The 19892-nt window shown below is 42.3% G+C and overlaps 3 protein-coding genes across 3 annotated transcripts; 2 read left to right on the top strand and 1 right to left on the bottom strand.

Annotated features, from left to right (window-relative positions):
• The first annotated feature begins 7713 nt into the window (after positions 1 to 7713).
• LOC117142236 lies at positions 7714 to 9249 on the top strand. The gene is made up of 2 exons (XM_033306089.1): positions 7714 to 9018; positions 9081 to 9249. Exons 1-2 carry the CDS (start codon positions 7828 to 7830, stop codon positions 9192 to 9194), a joined length of 1305 nt encoding a protein of 434 aa, XP_033161980.1. The 5' UTR covers positions 7714 to 7827; the 3' UTR covers positions 9195 to 9249.
• Positions 9250 to 14472: 5223 nt separating this feature from the next.
• LOC117144640 lies at positions 14473 to 15162 on the top strand. The gene has a single exon (XM_033309936.1). It carries the CDS (start codon positions 14478 to 14480, stop codon positions 15129 to 15131), a length of 654 nt encoding a protein of 217 aa, XP_033165827.1. The 5' UTR covers positions 14473 to 14477; the 3' UTR covers positions 15132 to 15162.
• Positions 15163 to 17039: 1877 nt separating this feature from the next.
• On the bottom strand, positions 17040 to 19883 carry LOC117144002 (protein TAPT1 homolog). Its single transcript, XM_033308956.1, has 3 exons — positions 19606 to 19883; positions 18577 to 19187; positions 17040 to 18505 (listed from the first exon to the last, which is right to left on the bottom strand). Exons 1-3 carry the CDS (start codon positions 19802 to 19804, stop codon positions 17288 to 17290), a joined length of 2028 nt encoding a protein of 675 aa, XP_033164847.1. The 5' UTR covers positions 19805 to 19883; the 3' UTR covers positions 17040 to 17287.
• Positions 19884 to 19892: the final 9 nt, after the last annotated feature.

The following is a 19892-nucleotide window of genomic DNA, read 5'->3' as shown; positions in this document are numbered from 1 at the left end:
TTTTCTGGGTTGAGCAGGTAACAACCATATGAGTCCGAATCACCCTCAAAAATCATCTGTTTTGGGTAACTATGAAGCAACTTTTTGCTTACTTCTGCATCTGCAAAAGAAGTGCCATTTAACGGCGTACAGGCAACAAATTAAGGTCCCCGAACATCAAAGACCTCCCAGAGGTGTCTGCCGCCGACTTCAGGAGTAACCCTCTCATATTGGCCGCCAGTGGCTCAATCTCAGAACTGAAAGCAGTGGCCAGCCAGCTGAATGCAGGTGGTAGCAGCCCTGGGGGCCGTCAAATTACCATCGTTGACTGGCCGATCTGCCAGACGATGGCCCTGCTAATAAAGCCGTAAAATTAAACGCCAACAGGCGCAGCAAAGTGGCAAGTTGCGGCGACTTCTTGGCCAAGTCGAGGGGCAGTGATAAACGCCCAGAGATGTTTTGAATTGTTTATTCGCGTGCAAATAATTGCAGGCCAACTGGTTAGTTTGCAACTTGGATTGGCTGCGCATAACGTGGCGTATTGTAATCAGTTGGCCAGGCCATAATAACAAGCTTCCCGTGTTGAGCGATTTGGTTGCGGGGCGTCGAGGGCGTCGATATCCCAGCCTAATGAGCCGCTAATGAGAAAGCATCGCTGCAGGTCTCTTCGATCAAGTGGAGATATATGTATCCCCGATCAAGGATATGACGAAAGTCTACTGCGAATGGGCGTTGCTGAGTCTAAAAAAATAATTAACATATTGTAACGAACACACTCATAGAGCGTTGTCCACCCCAACACACTCTGTCTACTATTTTGACCGGCATGCTCAGGGAAAATGGGCGTGGGTTTTGTGTTGAGATGAACAAGAGTGTTACAGCTACAATATTGTAGACAGAGATACAGTAGATTCAAAAACGATAACCAAACGGTTAAGAAGCGGACAAGAAAGTGTACCTATTGAAGATAAGGTCCAGATGTTATTGGCCTTATTCTATACCCACCCTACCTGTGAAATCCATTCGGACTCCACCCTAATACAACCACTGCTTCACATACCCTTTGGTGCCCAACAAGACGTCAGATTAATTCATTTTGGACCCCATATAATTGTAGATAAAGATAATGTTCCGATACATTTTCCTAAACCTAATCCTTAAACTAAAAATTACGTTATTTACGTTAAGGAAATCTCTTATTGAGTAATTTTGCTTATCAACAATAAAATAAAGGAAAAATAATTAAAATAGGAATGCAAATATTGGTATTTAAGTTTACATTCTACTTTTGTCTGATTGGCTTACTTTACATTAGAATTATGTATGATTAATGAATATTTAAACTTTAAACTTCTTTAAATTAAGAGATCTATATATACTATTAATTAAGGCAATGTATTTTAAAGCATACTATTTAGGAATGTCTGACTTTTTTACATATATATGCTTGGGTGTTTTTATTGTTTTTGTTCAGTACTCACGCACTTTCCATCGATGTCAGCAGGCCTGATGACTATTGATGATTTGCTGTAGATATTAATATAAATCGGGAAAATCACATATATATACTTGTCAGATCTCCCACAAGTTCAGCTAAATTAGAATCATAGAAATTTATAAGTAAGTATTTTTATGTAAAATTAACAGAAATAAGAAAAACTATTCTAAAGATACTTAAGACTGGACACGATCAATCGTGTTGCGGCTGCTTCAGGTTCGCAGCATACGCAGCGACAAGGCCAGCAGCCTGGGGCTCGTGTTGTGCGCAATTATTCAGAATGCGCACGGATGAAGAAGACACCAAGCTGAATTTCACACTTGTGCATAAAATGGATGCACGGCGATCTGCTTCCTGCTTGCGGCGATGAAGAGTAGAAAAAAGAACGCCAACTCTGGGGGGGGTGTGTTGACCAGCGATCTGTCGCCAGAAGAGCACAAGCCCAGCTTTGCGCTGCACGCGGTGGGTGCCCCTGATGCAAGCAGTTGTAAATCTTTCTGCGATCGATGAAGCCACAGTAAGTTTCACGCGTGGTCAAAAGTTAAGGGCGAAAAACAATACAAACCGCCTTGGCGACGCAGCCACAAAGTCTTCTGCCTCCAAATGTGGGACCGGCAGCGGCGCAGTTGAAGTAAACTATCTTTTGGCAGTATTTGTAACTCTTATCAAAATCACACGATGCTCTTGGATTTTTATTCATGAATTTTGCACAAAGTTAAACTTCACTCGATGACGCCTTCACGAAAAGAGAACGGAAATAAGCAGATCATGTGTGACCGTAGCTTGCTACAATCCTACTTGGGAATTTTGTAGTATTTTTATAGGGCAATATTCAATTTTGCCAGGATCTGAGTTTGGCTAAAATGGTTCGTCACCAAATAAGTGCGGTAGCACATATAAGGTTGCCATTTGGCTCGACTCCCACAACCACAGATTTGATTTTTAGTCCCTGTGACTAACAATAAAAACTGAAAAAGGAGTCAAAAGCAATTACCAAATGTCCTTGGCATGAAATCTACCAATTTCCTTGCCGTTCATGTCCTCTAAGAGATATATTGATTGACCAATCCTTTCTTTGACTCGGGCCTTAACACCGACAGGAGCGAGTTTCGCGTTAAAATTATTCGCTGCATTACTTAGCACGAAATTTCTTTTAACAACTTCTTGACCAACCTCAAAAGATCTGGGTCGTGCTCTGAGATTGTAAGACTTTTGGTTTGTCTCATAAGCCTTATTCAAATGTTTGGCAATGTTGGAGCGAATTCTTTGAAATTCGTCAGTCCTTGATAATTTTACGTCACCTTCTGCGAGTAAATTAAATTTGCGCAACAGTTTGTAGTCATTACCGTGGGATATCATGTGTTTACCGAAAACAACCTGATAAGGCGATATACCAACAGATTGGTGAATCGAGTTACGAAGAGAACAGTTGATGCTACTGAGGAACACGTCCCATTCGCGTTGGTCAGAGCGAATGTAAGCTCTTAAAGCAGCGTTTATAGAACGGTTAACTCTCTCAGCTCCGTTGGATTGTGGAGCATATGCACCGGTAAACATATGACGAACGCCATATTTCAAAAGAAAGTCAGATACGTCAGGTTGAGTTGAAGGCAGAATGGAATGAACATCATTTGCCACAGAATTTGGTTCTGTTTGTATTTTCGAGGCTAACGGCGGACATTCGTTTTGTTCGCATAACGAATGCCCTGCTGAGAGTTTTCCGATGCCGATTTACATTTTGCGCAGTTGGGCTTATACACCTCCGGTGTTCCGCAACCATAACAAAAAATACGGCGTGTCTTAAGGCAATTCTGGTAACCGTGACCTGATTCATCGCAGTTCCAGCACTTAACTTTCTCAGGAGTCCTAACGACACAAATCTCGTCCTCAACATCCTGTTCTTCCTCAGACTGATCTTCGGAATCATTTTCCTGCAGAATTGCGTTAACAAAACGCTTGCTTGTGTTCGGACATTGGATTGGCTTTGTCCGGGTGCTTCGAAAGAAGTCTTCGTGACGATGACATTCCTTACGCAATGTTGCTAAGTTTGGGGTGTCTATGTGCAGTAATTCGTGCTCGATCTCCGGTTTGAGATTATGACGAACTTCTACAGTAATCTCACTGTCCTGCATTGGTTCACGAAGGGAATCTGCAATAGAAATCATTGCATCCAAAAAGTCATCAAAATTTTCTGTGCAACCCTGTTTGCGGCGACGCATCAGTGTCTACGTCAACTAAATTTTCATTACTTTTCATCATCATTTTCGAAGCTTCTAGAAGAATATATAAAGTCTAACAATTCCTCTCGTTAGAATAAGAAAAATAAGCGATAAGATCACACGATCAATAGTAGGCAAAAACGGTAAGATCCAACGATCAAAGATAAGCGAAAAAAGGATAATGAGTAAGCGCTAAGATCCAACGATCAACGCTAAGCGACAAAAAGATACAAGTTAAGCGACCAAAAATAATACCTGCGGGTCTTACCCTGAGTAGCAAAGCAGTAGGTTGTATAATTCAATAGGTACGAAAAGCTAACGGAGTGTGCATACAGAGTTGTAAAATAAATGTAGTTTATTTATTTATGAATTCTTACCACTTAGAAGAGTAACTAACCGAATCTATCCAGCTAAAAAAATCTCAATCCTAAATGATAAGGAAGTAATTTTTGAATAGTGAAATCCTGGTATAGAACCGACTTTAAATCAGAACTATAATTCCTAAGAATCAATTACTCAAATTAGAATGTTGTTTTTTAACCATAATGTTCGGTTATTACCGAACTGATAGAAAAAAAAACATATAAAAGCATAACATTTCCTCCGGTATGACTCCGGAACTCTCCAGAGACCATAAATTCCAGGACGGAATATGAAATACCTAACTGAAACTAAAAGTGGATGGATTGTTTATTAACGGGAAGCTCGGTTGTCAAACGACAAGTACCTAATCAGGCATCGGGCTGTCCCACGTTTGGGCGCCAATTATAACTGTAACGAACACACTCATAGAGCGTTGTCCACCCCAACACACTCTGTCTACTATTTTGACCGGCATGCTCAGGGAAAATGGGCGTGGGTTTTGTGTTGAGATGAACAAGAGTGTTACAGCTACAATATTGTAGACAGAGATACAGTAGATTCAAAAACGATAACCAAACGGTTAAGAAGCGGACAAGAAAGTGTACCTATTGAAGATAAGGTCCAGATGTTATTGGCCTTATTCTATACCCACCCTACCTGTGAAATCCATTCGGACTCCACCCTAATACAACCACTGCTTCACATACCCTTTGGTGCCCAACAAGACGTCAGATTAATTCATTTTGGACCCCATATAATTGTAGATAAAGATAATGTTCCGATACATTTTCCTAAACCTAATCCTTAAACTAAAAATTACGTTATTTACGTTAAGGAAATCTCTTATTGAGTAATTTTGCTTATCAACAATAAAATAAAGGAAAAATAATTAAAATAGGAATGCAAATATTGGTATTTAAGTTTACATTCTACTTTTGTCTGATTGGCTTACTTTACATTAGAATTATGTATGATTAATGAATATTTAAACTTTAAACTTCTTTAAATTAAGAGATCTATATATACTATTAATTAAGGCAATGTATTTTAAAGCATACTATTTAGGAATGTCTGACTTTTTTACATATATATGCTTGGGTGTTTTTATTGTTTTTGTTCAGTACTCACGCACTTTCCATCGATGTCAGCAGGCCTGATGACTATTGATGATTTGCTGTAGATATTAATATAAATCGGGAAAATCACATATATATACTTGTCAGATCTCCCACAAGTTCAGCTAAATTAGAATCATAGAAATTTATAAGTAAGTATTTTTATGTAAAATTAACAGAAATAAGAAAAACTATTCTAAAGATACTTAAGACTGGACACGATCAATCGTGTTGCGGCTGCTTCAGGTTCGCAGCATACGCAGCGACAAGGCCAGCAGCCTGGGGCTCGTGTTGTGCGCAATTATTCAGAATGCGCACGGATGAAGAAGACACCAAGCTGAATTTCACACTTGTGCATAAAATGGATGCACGGCGATCTGCTTCCTGCTTGCGGCGATGAAGAGTAGAAAAAAGAACGCCAACTCTGGGGGGGGTGTGTTGACCAGCGATCTGTCGCCAGAAGAGCACAAGCCCAGCTTTGCGCTGCACGCGGTGGGTGCCCCTGATGCAAGCAGTTGTAAATCTTTCTGCGATCGATGAAGCCACAGTAAGTTTCACGCGTGGTCAAAAGTTAAGGGCGAAAAACAATACAAACCGCCTTGGCGACGCAGCCACAAAGTCTTCTGCCTCCAAATGTGGGACCGGCAGCGGCGCAGTTGAAGTAAACTATCTTTTGGCAGTATTTGTAACTCTTATCAAAATCACACGATGCTCTTGGATTTTTATTCATGAATTTTGCACAAAGTTAAACTTCACTCGATGACGCCTTCACGAAAAGAGAACGGAAATAAGCAGATCATGTGTGACCGTAGCTTGCTACAATCCTACTTGGGAATTTTGTAGTATTTTTATAGGGCAATATTCAATTTTGCCAGGATCTGAGTTTGGCTAAAATGGTTCGTCACCAAATAAGTGCGGTAGCACATATAAGGTTGCCATTTGGCTCGACTCCCACAATATTTACCCGAAAAATGCCAGATGCAAACTATTTCGGATTTCAAGACATTTAAACGGGTTGCGGTGGTTAAAGCCAAATGTAAACGCCCCAAATGCGGGCAGGCGCAATTTGTATCTGTATCTGTGTATCTCATGTGTATCTGCACAGTTGTATCTGGCTCCAAAGGCCCACCGGACAAGGCCATAAACGCTATTCCTTTCCAGCCAAAGGCCAGTAAACGAAGAAATAAAATGTTAAGCACTTGTTGATTGGGTTAGGCAGATTCGGTATGATGGAAAAAATGTGGAATATGAACACGTTTAAATATTCAAATTACCAATTTATTTGTTTAAAAGAAAAAATGCGCCTAATGAAGGAATTTAAGAAGTTTTGAATTAAATGAGCCACATCCAATTAGCAGTTATATGAAAACTTTATAGATTCAAGAAATTTGTTGCAAACAAATTGATATAACATACATTTTACAGTTTATTAAAATGTTTTCAATGTTTAATGGGAAAAAGTAAGAGGCAATTTATTTAAAATCAAATGACTGCTATATTAACTAAGTGCAATCAAATAATTGCTAACTTATCCAAGCAGTTAAATCTTATATTATTAATAATGTATATTAGTTGCATAATGGTTTGTATAGTTTTAGTAGGACTAACCACAGTTTAAGAGATGGAATATGCTTGTAAAATCTAAGGAACTACTTTAAAAATGTCTTGATTTTTTCTTTAAAATGTGGTTCACACTGTTGCGGACAAATTGGTAGCCTGGATGGTTCCACCTTTCGCAAATCCAATCACATCAGCATCTGGGGTGGGGTTCGCTGTGATTCGCATTGCCACCCAAAGGCGAGCTATTCCTATTCGCCTCCTCGAATCTGTCCAAGCTGTCAGAAGTGGCGAGAATTGCAACGGTTGTCGACAAGAGCAATAAAGCGCCGAGGAAACCGAGAAACATTTATTTAATTAACTTGCATCGAGAGTTGTTGAAGTGTATTAATAAAACATTTCAATTTTCCATATTTTCCAGCAGCGACGCATGCCACACACACACATACACTTTCGACTAGTTTTGTGATTTTTCTCGTTCGTTTCCATTGTGAAACTTGTTTTAATACCAACTGCAGCCAACCAATCGTCTAATTGATGCCACAGCAAAATGTTTGGGAAACAAAAGCCGAGATATGAGCAGTCAAGTGTCATAAATAAGTTTCCGAACAACTCGTCGGCTCATTAGCGAAGAGTTTGGAACACGGACTGGCCCAGAGAAGCATCAAGAAGTGCCGCCCGAGATGAGATGGAAATGTGGAGAAGTGGTGTCCAACTGGAGCGGCCCAAGTGTCCCCGTCGATTAGGTCGCGGACCCCATGCCTGGGACCATAAAACAAAATCAGTTTGAAATGAAAACATATCCGTGGCTCGTTAGCATCCGATCTCAGCAGGGTGGTAGCAGTGACACCAGTCTTTGGCTGCAAACTGGGGGAAAATTTCATTTGAATTTCTTGTATTGCAGTGGGGCAAACTCGAAAAACATTTGCACTTTGTGACCAGGAACCAAAAGAGATACATATTTTAGGGAAAAAAAACAACGTAGCCCTAAGTGTTCTGTTCTACTTCAACAATTTAGACAAAAACATTTCCCACTTTGAAAACAAACAGCAAATTTAGCAACTCACACACAAATGCATAAACTTTAAGCTGCAAAATGCCTTCGCCAAGAAAGGAAGATACGAATTCGAACGAGCTGGATGGTGGCAGTGATTCCGAGCGGGAAAATGAGGATCTGGCCATGCTGAAGATTGTTCTCAGGAAGCTGAGTGTCAACGATCAGACGCTGCTGCATCGCCATGTTAGCCATATTCCGGATGCGCTGCATATGCTCTGGAGATTGCAACATCCGCGGCTGAACTTTGACTTGATGCAACGGAAACTGCATGGATCCGATCTGGAGTTGTTTCTACAGGAAATGATCACGGATATTCCCAGCATTAAATTCCGCAGTGAGAACTTGCAGGACGAACTGAACATCCTGGAACGGGCCAATATTGGACGTCTGCTGCACGTGAAATGCTGCATCATTACCTGGGAAAAATCGGCGAGCAAACAGAATACCAAATTCCCTCATTGGCCATTTCTCGCACTGCCAAAATTGATGAGCAATCTGACCGATCTGGATGTCTACTGCCCAGTGCAGGATTGCTTTATTGACCAGTTTGGCAAATTGGAAGCCCTGAAGATCGCTGAAGAGATTTCTAAACCAGCTATGGAGGCCATTTACTTGAGTGGCGCACCATTGAAGTGTTTGAATCTATCGGGTTCTCATACGTATCCCATGTGTTGCATCTCATACTGCAAACAACTGAGCAACTTATTCGTAAATCTGGACACTTTTTTGGCCGGTCAAAATGAGATTCTTAAGTTGCCTAAGCTTACTGAGCTGAAAATCACCGAGATTCGAGAAAACAAGGACACAACGAAAGCCCTTGCCAATGTGGTGCAGACAAAAGCCAATGAACTCGTGGGCATTCAAATTAATTGCATCTTTGAGGATCATGTCAAGTGCCTAAGTGAGTTGGCTCTAAATCGCTGCATGAATCTGACGGAACTGCAGTTGTCCAATTGCATATTTGCGTATCAGGACATGGCCAAGTTGTGTCTGCCCACTGTCATAACCTTTGCTCGGTTCTCCAACTGTCCAGATCTCACTGATGAACAGCTCTTGGACTTCATCAAGGCTAATGCCCAAATGGAGGAGCTTCTACTGGATCAGTGCCCAGAACTGACGGAAGATCTACTTCATGGTGTTCTTAAGGTGCGCAGCAGTGGCAATAAACAAGTGCACTTGTTGCTCCGAATTGCAAAAAGTCCGAATCTTTGGGATACATATCAACAGAACGTAAGTATCTATTGGTTTTCACCTGTATCTCTGGATTTTTTTTTAAGTTTTTAACTTTTCAGTTGAAGTATTGGACACGAAAGCAATCTATTCTTAAAATGGAAAGTTTGGAAAGTTCTGTCTCGGAGGACATTGTTATGCACTTTGACCTAGCTAAGGAAAATGAAAATTTATAACGTACTTTTAATTGGCTTTCTTAGAACCCTTTTACCAGTCTAATAAACGCTACTATTGTACCAAGTCATGGGAGCCTTTCTTCTTGGTATTGATATATGGAATCATAAGGATAGGATCACATGCACATATGGAAGCTTAGTCTGGCCATTAGCTGTAATTAATCTTGGGTCTATCAGGTGGCATCAAACCAGTCTGCATGGACTTCTCCGCTTGCTAATTGGCCGCCTGCCATGTGGCGATTTGTCATAGTCACCGACTCCACCACGCATGCGCCACGCATGTGGCACACGGACGCCCCTTTCTGGCCGCCACGCCCCCCTCTTCCGCCCGATGCGGTGGGGCGTAAAAGCCACACGCAACAGCTACACGATTTTCAACAACAAAATTTGTCATATGTGACGATGGCTGGGGTTTATTTGCTTCTCGATTTTTTACTTTTTTTTCTTTATTTTTTGCCGCATTTTGTGCGTTTCGGTGCTTTGGGCTTTGAGCATTTTGTCAGTGGTGGCGGCGACCACCGTTGCGGAATGCAAACAAATTTGTGAACATGACGCGGTTAACACACAGTTCCAACTCCACAACTCGACGACTGTCGCTGGGGCCACCCATTGTTATAATTATTGGGCGCCCGTGTGCCAGTGACAATTTGGCCTGGCTTTCTGGTTAGCTAAAGTTAGGCATTTGTGGAGCAAACAGTAAACCAGCGACATGTGTTGAAAGTCCTGCGAGGACAGCTGTTTTTTTGGTCATGCTTTTCCAGGAGTTGTGAACGAAGAGCAGCCATAAGTTCTGAAAATGCGAATTGGTACAGCTCCGAAATGGAATTGTATCATTTCTGAGTAACAGCAGTTTGTTGCATAGCTATTGCCAGTTGTTTCAAATGGGCACTTAAACTAAGTTAACTATTGAAGAAGTGGAATGTGATCATCTACAAATCATATGTATGATGTTAATTAAATATATTTTGCAATCTATACAACATATTTCACTGATTGTTTGTGCCACATATTCGCTTTCACCTTTATGTCTCGCTTGAAAATCACGAATGCATAGACCCTAATAACTTGTGCGACCCCTGTCTGCCCTTGGACCCGCATTCCCCCTCCATATCCCCAGTCAGCGAGGAGCTGAGCCAGTTTCCAGATCCCTGAGCTAGTCCACTAATTCGTTTTCACACTTTTCATGCATCGGACAGGTCGAAATGGCTGGCGGCGAATTGGCAGCGCCTAATTTCATACGCCAGTCCAAGTTCTAGTCCCCCACAACCACACAGGGCAAAAATGTTTAATAAAAAAATAAAAATGCATATTAAAAGAGTATTTGTTAGTCTGCTACTAAGAAAAGTTGTCTTAATGATTAAAATTTATAGTAAAAGTGCTTAAAACCCACTTATCGGCAGGCATAGTGATGAAGATAATATTGCTGCATACTTTTCGACAGCTTTTGAGATACATATCTCAAGGATATTCGCTTGGTTTTCTTTCAGTGCACATGGCACCCGTCGCCAACCGACTAATATTTATATTTGCCCTGCATTTCTCACTCCGCCGATTGCCAGCGATTTGATAAGCAAATGGAAATGCAGTTCGCTGGAGAAAGAGAATAGTGCTGCCGATCGGAGGAGGTTGGGGGGCAAGATTGGTGGAGCAGGGGGCTTCAGTGCGACGATGGCGGCGAAAGGTGCAAATAAATAATTTGCAGTAGCCGGGCGGCGACCACTCGACGACCCACTGTTGGCCTACCTACCAGCCAACCGACCGACTTGGCCAACTGAAACCCCAACTCCGCTCCACCGAAAGCGACGGCCAGACAAATATTTTATTGCAAATTTGCTGATATTGGACGACAGGCGGGCACTGGAGCAGTTTGTAGTGCTGCTGCTGCTACGCTCTTGTCCGGCTGTTTTGCATATTAAATTTATTTTATTGAATATAGCCGAAGATTTAGTTAGATACGCGAGGGTGGATCGTGCAGTATTCAATCATTAAAACTAATCATAGCTGAAGTTAAGTGACTAAACCAAATGATCGAGTTGAAACAATAAGCTGCTTCAATCTTTTGGGCATTAATGTTTGCTTTTTAGAGTATAAAACCGATCTCCTTGGTAATAAATGTGCTATTTTAATAGGCTCTTTCTAGCCAGTAATTGCAATGGAAAACAGCATCTAATAAAGTGGTCCGTAATCGACTGGAAACCTAAGAGATTTCCCCCGAAATTACCGCCAGTAATGTGCGAGTTTTGCGAACCGCCCTCTTGCTGGCCGGCATGTGCGCTTTTCCAGCTCATTGTGATGGCCAGCTCCACCGGGTGAGCTGTGTGCAGCCCCCGCCGGCGGGGTGGCGCATAATTGCCATCGGATTCGGTTGGTGGATGGAGGAGGCCCAGCGGGCGATGAATTATTAATTGCCGTTGATTTGCATTGGGATCGAAACGGTGCGGGATCATTACCGCGACCGGCAATCTTGCCGAGCGGACCGATCTCGCATATAGTGTAAACATAATAATCAACGGGCATTATATGCCGATATTTGCCGATATATATATACATATGCAGCAGAATGCGCTTTTGCAAAATGGCCGGCGGTCAGCGCGGCCCCCAATTGACACCTGAGCGGCCGAGCTGCCTATTATTGCTATTTTTGCTGCTGCTCCTGCTGCCGCTGCAGTTGCAGCTGTAATTGTTATTTATGCACTTGCATTTAGCCGCCTGTATGTGGCATGCGGAGCAGCGCATAGCGGCCATGCCCCCTGGGATGGGCGTAACGCCAGCAATTTGCAGTGCTGCGCCAACGATTACGTAACAGTTGGGAACGCTTAATTGTGGGGCCAAAAGCGACCCACAATGATGCTCAAAATTAAATTGCACTTGGTCATTATCAATTGGAAGAAAAAAAGGTTTAGAATCCCCGATCTATTTATGTAGTATTATTATTCCTCAAAATTAAAAGCATATAATTATTCATAACAAATCACTGTTAAGAAATCTTCAAATATCAAGTTAAACTCCAAAATATGTACATTTTTGTCAATAATTATAAATATAAATATTATAAATATCAAAATTATATTAAATCAATATTAAATATACTTACCTTGATATAAATACAAATGTTTTGATTTCTAATTGGATTATATTTAGATTTTCTAATTGGAATGTTGTCTCATATTACTTTGCAATCTAGTTGGACACACACGTACGCACGCACACGCGTAAACTTCAATATGGCGGCCGCGACGAAAACGAGACAGAAGATCCTTCTGCGGATCTTACAAAAACGGATAAATAAATAAATTTCCTAGTTTTTTTTGTTTTGGGCAGGGCTCGCGTGCTTAAGTTCAACTTGAAAAAGTCGCAAGTGACTACTGTGCGATCCCTGGAATCTCAAGCGGCAAAAAAATGAAGATAAAATGTGTACACAAGACAAATGTACAGTACATATGTATGTATGTACGTAAGAAGCAGCTGCCCTCTTTTGTTGTTGCACTTAAAGTCGCTAAAATGCGGTGCGTTCGCTTGTCAAAATTGCAGCAGCATTCAGCCTTTTTTTATGTTAAGAAGCCACAAAGAGATGACGCAGTCGAAATGGTTAAATGAATTAACCCTTTTACTTTGCACAAGCACACACACACACATGTGTGCTTGCAACAGGCAATACAGTGGCTACAACAACAATAGCAGACAGGGCTTTGTCATTTTACTGGACGTTCTTGTAGTTTTGGCCAACACACGGATTAAGTTAAACGCGCGGAAAAATATTCGACACGAAAACACGCGATTTAAACTAAAAATTAAATACACAATTGCTCGGAAACTTGGGAAAACATGGCGTGAGGATATTGATAACGATTCTTCTTACTTTTTATCGATTGGCATCGTCGGAGCTATCGCAGGCTACTGCCAACTTGTCTCAATTTCCTAAAGGTCATTGAACTTAAATATATTATTAAAAATACAACGAATTTAACACTGTTTTCGTAGCCATTTATTTAGGTGAAAAGAATATTAGGCATATAAGTGCAAGCTGAATTTTAAAAAGCAAGGTACTTAACTAAATATTACAACCAAAATTCAATTGTTCGTTTTCAAGTGTACTAACTTTTTGGCGTTGCATGAGCGGCTCGTGTGTACAAACATTTATTTAAATGCTTACCCCCACCCCACGCCACTTCAGATGAAGCTGGAGCTGGAGCCGAATCTGAAGCTGGAAGCTTGGAGCTTGGAGCACGGTGGAGAATTGCGCGTAAATTCGTTGCGGTCTGCGCGTCATCAACGTAATCGCCGTCAACAGCAGTCAACAGCATCAAACTGGCAGGCAAATGTTGCTACTGTTTCCAGACGCAGCAGTCCGTCCGGCCAACAGAAGCAAACGAAGCAACAGAAGCACCAACCGCCGCGGTGAAGTGGTTTTTTATGATCAGACGAGATGAGCCGAGCCCAAAGCAGCACTTTCCATACGAGAAAGAAGACGGAGGCTACAACAAAAGCGTGTCTTTCGAGTTCGCTAATGGGAACTACATACATATCTACACACATATGTATGTATGTATGTATGCTTGGTACATTCCGGGTACAAAGTGCATTTTGTGGAACACCTTTGGGCAGAATGTAAACCATAAACAAATTGGAGCACACATAGGACCTCTACGTTTATTATCATCCTTGTACGTAAATCTTTAAAATTGATTTTACTTTTTAACTTATGAACATATTTTGAAGAATCTGAATTAACTTAAAGATTAGTTAACTTAAAGATTAAGCTCTTACAAACCTATAAAATAGATATATTCTCCATCAGCATAACAAACCGAATCGATCTGGCCATGCCCGGCACTCCATCCGCCTATTTGTCCGTATGTCCGTCCGTATAAACGCCGTGATCTCGATAGTTTTTCCATATCGTTTTGATCATTCCTTCGCTTTGCTCCTTCCGTTTCATCATTTTATTTTGGCCATTTCCTTGTGGTCATTGCATTTTGTCCATTTCGTATTGGTCATTCGGTTTTGGCCATTAAGTTTTTCTAATTTTGTTTTTTTCTTTCTTTGGTCATTTCGTTGTAATCCTTCATCTTAGTCAGTTCGTTTTGACCATTCGTTTGGTCACTTATGTAGCTATAACCATAACTTTTGGTCAAATCTTTTTGACCAAATTGAATTGAGCTTAGTTTCCGGCTCTTAACATTCTATTTTTGTACTTTTTGAGCAGATACTTCACATTGAAATGGATTACTTCAAACATAGTACACCTGCCAGTTTTGTCAAGCATTCGAAGCGACTGCAGAAATGAGGGTCTACTTGTATCAGATGCGCCCGGTGCTCTTCCTGTTCTACACGGTGGAGACGACGGCCAACTTGTTCGTTTTGTACTACCAACTGAAAGCATTTGTTTTCGTCAATCTGACCACAATGATTTGGAACGATGTTCTGATCCACAGCTTTTATATGACCTTCTTTTACATATTCACGGTGATAACGCTCTTTGCCAGCATAAATCTCTGCACCGGCCAGCGCACATCGATCGTTGAGGAAGTGGTTCGTCCTCTGATCGGATTCGTTCTATATACGGTAATCTCGTTGATGGCACTGGGCGATGCGGAGACGGATTTCTATATAATGTACGATGGGAGGAACCCGGATGATTTACTGTATCCGGAGAAGCCGCTTCATCCGTTCTTCGGTAGCCTGCGGGACCAGGCGACAGCCTCTCTGGTGTCCAGTGTTATCTATCTGCTGCACTGCCTCATTGCGTTGGATGTCCTGCTGTCGAATGACGATTCCGATGACGAACGTGATGCATCCGATTCCTCCGACGATATAAACGACGAGGTCGACTACGTTCCGGTGCGTCTCTACGTCTTTGGCGGAGTGATGCAACGCTGGCTCGAGCAGTACGACTGGTTCCAGGACTTTACCCGCAGTGGAGTCACAGATATCTAATATCTCCTTTTATACAACTACAATTACATGATACGCACAACTTCTTATCGCTCTTATAGGTGATTATGCAGCCTTTGGATTTTGGTTACATTCGCTGCAGGAAACCCTAATCATCAGCATTCCCATGACGTCAGTGGGAAGCAACAGTTCGGGCTGCATCATATAAAGCTCATTGTCGTCAATGTGTCAGCGATAAGCAGCTGGGGCCAGAACATCTACATAAGTACGCGTATCTATAGTATCTATGTATATGCGTGCGAGTATCTGTATCTGCCAGTGCGCAGGTCCAAAGCTAATGGGAAGAATCGATATATGTACTATGATGTTGGGGCACAGCGGCAGTCAAGAGCAAGGTGAAGAGGCATTGGCCCGGTGCTCCTGGGTGTGGTGCTTTCATTCATAAAAAAAAACTGGTCCACATGGCATGTGGACTCATTCAAGGCTACTTCTAGTCCAGACCAAGATGTCACTATGCCGCTCATAAACTATGCAATATGATTAGTTTTCTAAACTATATATTCGGTGGCTCGAAAAGAAAGTTTGGCCAGGTGATGCTAATACTATGGCCTACTTTTCGGGGTTCTTTTAATATGTTGCATGTTCATGATCTTCGCTGTGAATATGCAACAACAAATCAATTTAACACTCTTATTAAGTAACATTTTTAAGTATTTCCCCTCTTATAAAGCTTTATTTCCCCATACGGAAACCCACTTAAATCTTAAATGCTACAAATTAAACACAAAATCCCATAAAGTCTCGACTTTAAACAGAAGTCAAAACAAAACAGCAATAAATCTGCGCAAAAATCACACTTAACAAGAAGGAAAACCGTATTTTCCGCCCACGCAGTTAGCGAAATGTGAAAAATACATAAATGCGAGAGGGAAAATCGATAAGGACGCCATTCCGCAGGAGCGTCGTGTCCTTGAAATCGAAAAAGGGAAAGACCATTCATGAAGTTGGCCCAACTTTTCATGAATGAAAGCGGCCAGCGAGGAGAAGTTCAAACATTTTGGTGAGTTTGCGCGCCATTGAGTGCGAATTTTCCAAGGGGTTTTCCTCTGCGAAAACTTCCCCATTTTTTCAGGCCACTGACGCAACCACAATGCGTTGTTCCAAGGTCAGCGTAAAATTTCATTCATAAAACTGATACGCCCCGCGGCGTAGATATACATGTATATATATCCATGGCGCGTGTAAGTTCCCAGGAGGTGGTCATGGGTGGAGTAGAGGAGCTGGGAGCTGGTTGTTGGGCGCGGATATGGGGCCGAGTGAGCACTCCATTTGCAGCTTGTTGATTTTCCTACGCGTGCAAACACAAACAAAGCGGGAAACCATTTCATTCACGAATCTAACTCAGTGAGGGGGTGGCGGGTAGCTCCAAACTTCAGATCCCAAAGATTTTTGGGGAGCTCGTCCAGAAAACAATTTCGCGCTAAGCTGAAAGCAATTTTTGCCCCTAGGAATTTGTGGTAAACTTAGTTTGGCTTGGCTTTTCATTCAGCTGGGAGTCATCTTGCTAACTTCAAAATGCTAAAGGTTATTGGATAAATGATGCGTGAGAGCATATCTGTTAAATAGATGAAATTGTTGTGTACATCACATAGATTTCATGTTTTAAATTGCCTTCAGTTAGATTAGATTTTGGCCAAGTTAATTGGAAGATATTTGTTATACAATCTGATGTTAACGTGTCGTATGAGTAATATTTGTACATACCATTGACATACCAAAGTTGAATCCATTAAAAAATAAGCTATTTGTGCTAAATAAATAAAAGAAACTATTTAATATTGGACTTCTTATAGCATGTTATGTACAATAGCAAAGTCAACTTTCTACTATTATTCCATAATTATTATATAATTATCACCCCACCTAATGGTAATAAATAGTTTGGCCAAAAGCTATTGAGTGTTTTTATTTTGCAAGGGCTCGGAAACAGCCAAAAAATTCAAAAAAGTTCATGGAAATACCATGGGACACACACCGTCTTAAGGATTTTGAGGCACAGTTCGATATTCCAGGGCTAATATAATTTCGGCTACGATCTAAGGTAATTTTTCAATCCAGTTCTCACTTATACTTAAACCAAAGAGCAACTACGTATAAGATAAAATCAAATATAATAATACATTAGCATCGATTTATGGCTACAGTTGTGTCGTTTGGTTGCCGCCCGCAGTACCAGCAGCTCCGCCCTTCTCCACCATGCTGGGCATGCCTGGCTCCGATTCGGAACGCTTGTGCGTTCGCTTGGGCAATCGCTGGGTGGCCTGCTTAGCCTTGGGACTTGCCACTCCGTCGCCGGAACTGTTGAGCAGCATCAGATCCGGTTGGCTGCGCACCAGGTCCTGCTCTTGGTAAACCTCCTGTACGGCTGAGCTGGCATTGGTGTTGGTCACCTGCTCGTTGAGGCAAACATCGTCCAGATCCACATCGCTGTTGGAGAAGAGAGCTGTGGCGCCCAGTTCCAGGGAGTTGGTCACGTCCAGCTCCTGCTCACTGACCGCCTTCTTTGGCGTGGATGTGGAACCGATTGAGTTTCGCGAGAAATTCTTACTCACATCGAGATGGCCGGCACTGGGCGGGGTCAACAGTGTGGTCACCTGGGCTGGCTTCGAGCCAATGCTAATGCTATTGTTATTATTATTATTATTATTTTGGTTCTGTCCGCCGATGGCAGCCGCTGAGACAGGAGCAGCTGCGCCTATGACCGGCACATTGGTCATGCTACTCGGTGTAGAACTGTTGCGCTCTGTCTGATGTTCCTTCATCAGCTTGCAGGCCTTGCCCAGCGCACAGATGGTCAGGCAAATGCGCAGGCCCATGGCAAACAAGTAGGCAAGCAGGAAGAGCAGCCAGGCGGCGAGGTTCTCGAAAGAGACCGCTGTATAGATGGCCTTTATCAAGACCACAGCCAGCGGAAATGGAATGAAGCCCATGCGTCTGGCCACCAAATCCGAATGATCGGAGAAGGCGTGCTTTTGCCGCGTCTGGGTCATATCGTAGGCCAAGCTGGTCGTGTACTCCCTGTAGATGCTCTCCGGCAGCTCATTGAATCGCGTGATAAACGCATGCTTCACCCAATCGATGAGGATTTCCGTGAACAGCACGGCAAAGCAGTCGGGCAGCATAACACAGAACTGGGTGATGCTCCAGTCAAACTCCTTCATGGTCTGGATGACCACAATGAACAGAAGCACAGAAAGATGGAATCGCTCCCGTACATCGCTGCAGGTCAGCTGAAACAGGTTGTTTTTGTCGAACTTCTTGAACACGGAACCCTTGAGCTCCACGAAATTATTCGATATCATGATGGTCAGCAGGCCCTTGTTGTTGGAGTTCACCGCCACATTCAAACAGGTGGCCTGAAGGAATAGTTTAGAAACCAAACCATTGAATCATCGAAAATATGGTTTATAAAACTACCATTACTCACCTGAAACATGATCAGTCCGCTGTGCAAGAAGACATAGATTAGCGTGAAGAGAACGTGCGTGAGTACTCCAAAATGCTCGCGCTTGGAATTCTTTGGTTCTGTTGCCGTCCAGAAGAGAGCGTCGATGGTGTCCTGACCAAAGGCGGACAACAGCCGGTCGCCCACCTCCAGCATGTTGTAGAATATGTACAGCTTGATTATCGACTGCGACTTGATGATGTGGTACACCCGATTCGTGTCCACCAGGAGCATTATCAGCGTCACCGTCATCCAGATGACGCCCTTCAGCAGATCACAGATCTCCGCCGGCGACAGCAGCCTTTGTCCGCTGCTGCGCAGTCGAAAGATCCTTGCCACCGTCCTGGAAACCAGGGCCCAAACGGCCATCACAAATCGGACGGGCAGAAAAGTGTGAATGTAGAGGAAGGAGTCGGCGCACTGCATGATCCCGTACACCATGAATCGCTCCAGATCCCGCGGTATGCGCATGAAGCTGTAGATCTTCTGCCTACGCGCCGAATAGCGCTCCTCGTCGTGCTCCAGCATGTAGCCGCGTGTCATCTCCACCTTGAAGAAGTCGTAGAATGTGTTTGTGCTGGTCTCGCCGGGTCCTGGAATAAAAAACAAAAATTAAGGATAAGTATAAAACTAATTTATAGTACATGCATAGATTCTAATGATTTAAGTTAAATAGATACCGATTGATTATAAAAACATTGAATATACATCATTATCCTTAAACAAAACTACTTCAAAAATCACAAATTATGATATATTATATATTTAAAAGCTATATCTGCGATTTAAGTTAATTAAAAATCTATAAAACTTTAAATATAGTATCAAGTCAAAGGTAAATCTGTATATTATGATAAAAGTAAAGATGCTATGAATAAGCGCGAAAACCAAATAAAATTAGTTAATGTAAATGTCGCCCTAAGAACTTAATTATACTTTATTAAACTACAATATAAACAAATAAATAAATAATTCAAAAGTATGTATTTCCAATCAGAAATCCGTGTTTACCGCTCTGCAGTCGCTGCTGCGCTGAGCCCGCTGCCGGCGTCGCAGTCGGCGTCGCTGCAACGTCATCCTGGGCGAGCGGCGCCTTTTGCTTGTGCTCCTCCTGCTGCTGGTGATGCAGTTCCTCCACACGGCTGCCGGTGACGTCGCCGCGAAAGCGCAGCTGCCGCTTGCCGCCCGCGGAATTGAGTGTGGAGTTCATTAAGTACGGTCTGCGGAGTCCATAAAATAAAATAATAACAACGAACTACAAAATTTCTGGGTGAAACAGCAGCAATATGAAAATGTAC

Source organism: Drosophila mauritiana, chromosome 3R (assembly GCF_004382145.1).
Source record: "Drosophila mauritiana strain mau12 chromosome 3R, ASM438214v1, whole genome shotgun sequence".
NCBI classification, from domain to species: domain Eukaryota; kingdom Metazoa; phylum Arthropoda; class Insecta; order Diptera; family Drosophilidae; genus Drosophila; species Drosophila mauritiana.
The sequence above is the reverse complement of the archived record's forward strand: the minus strand, read 5'-3'. Positions and strand labels throughout refer to the sequence as shown.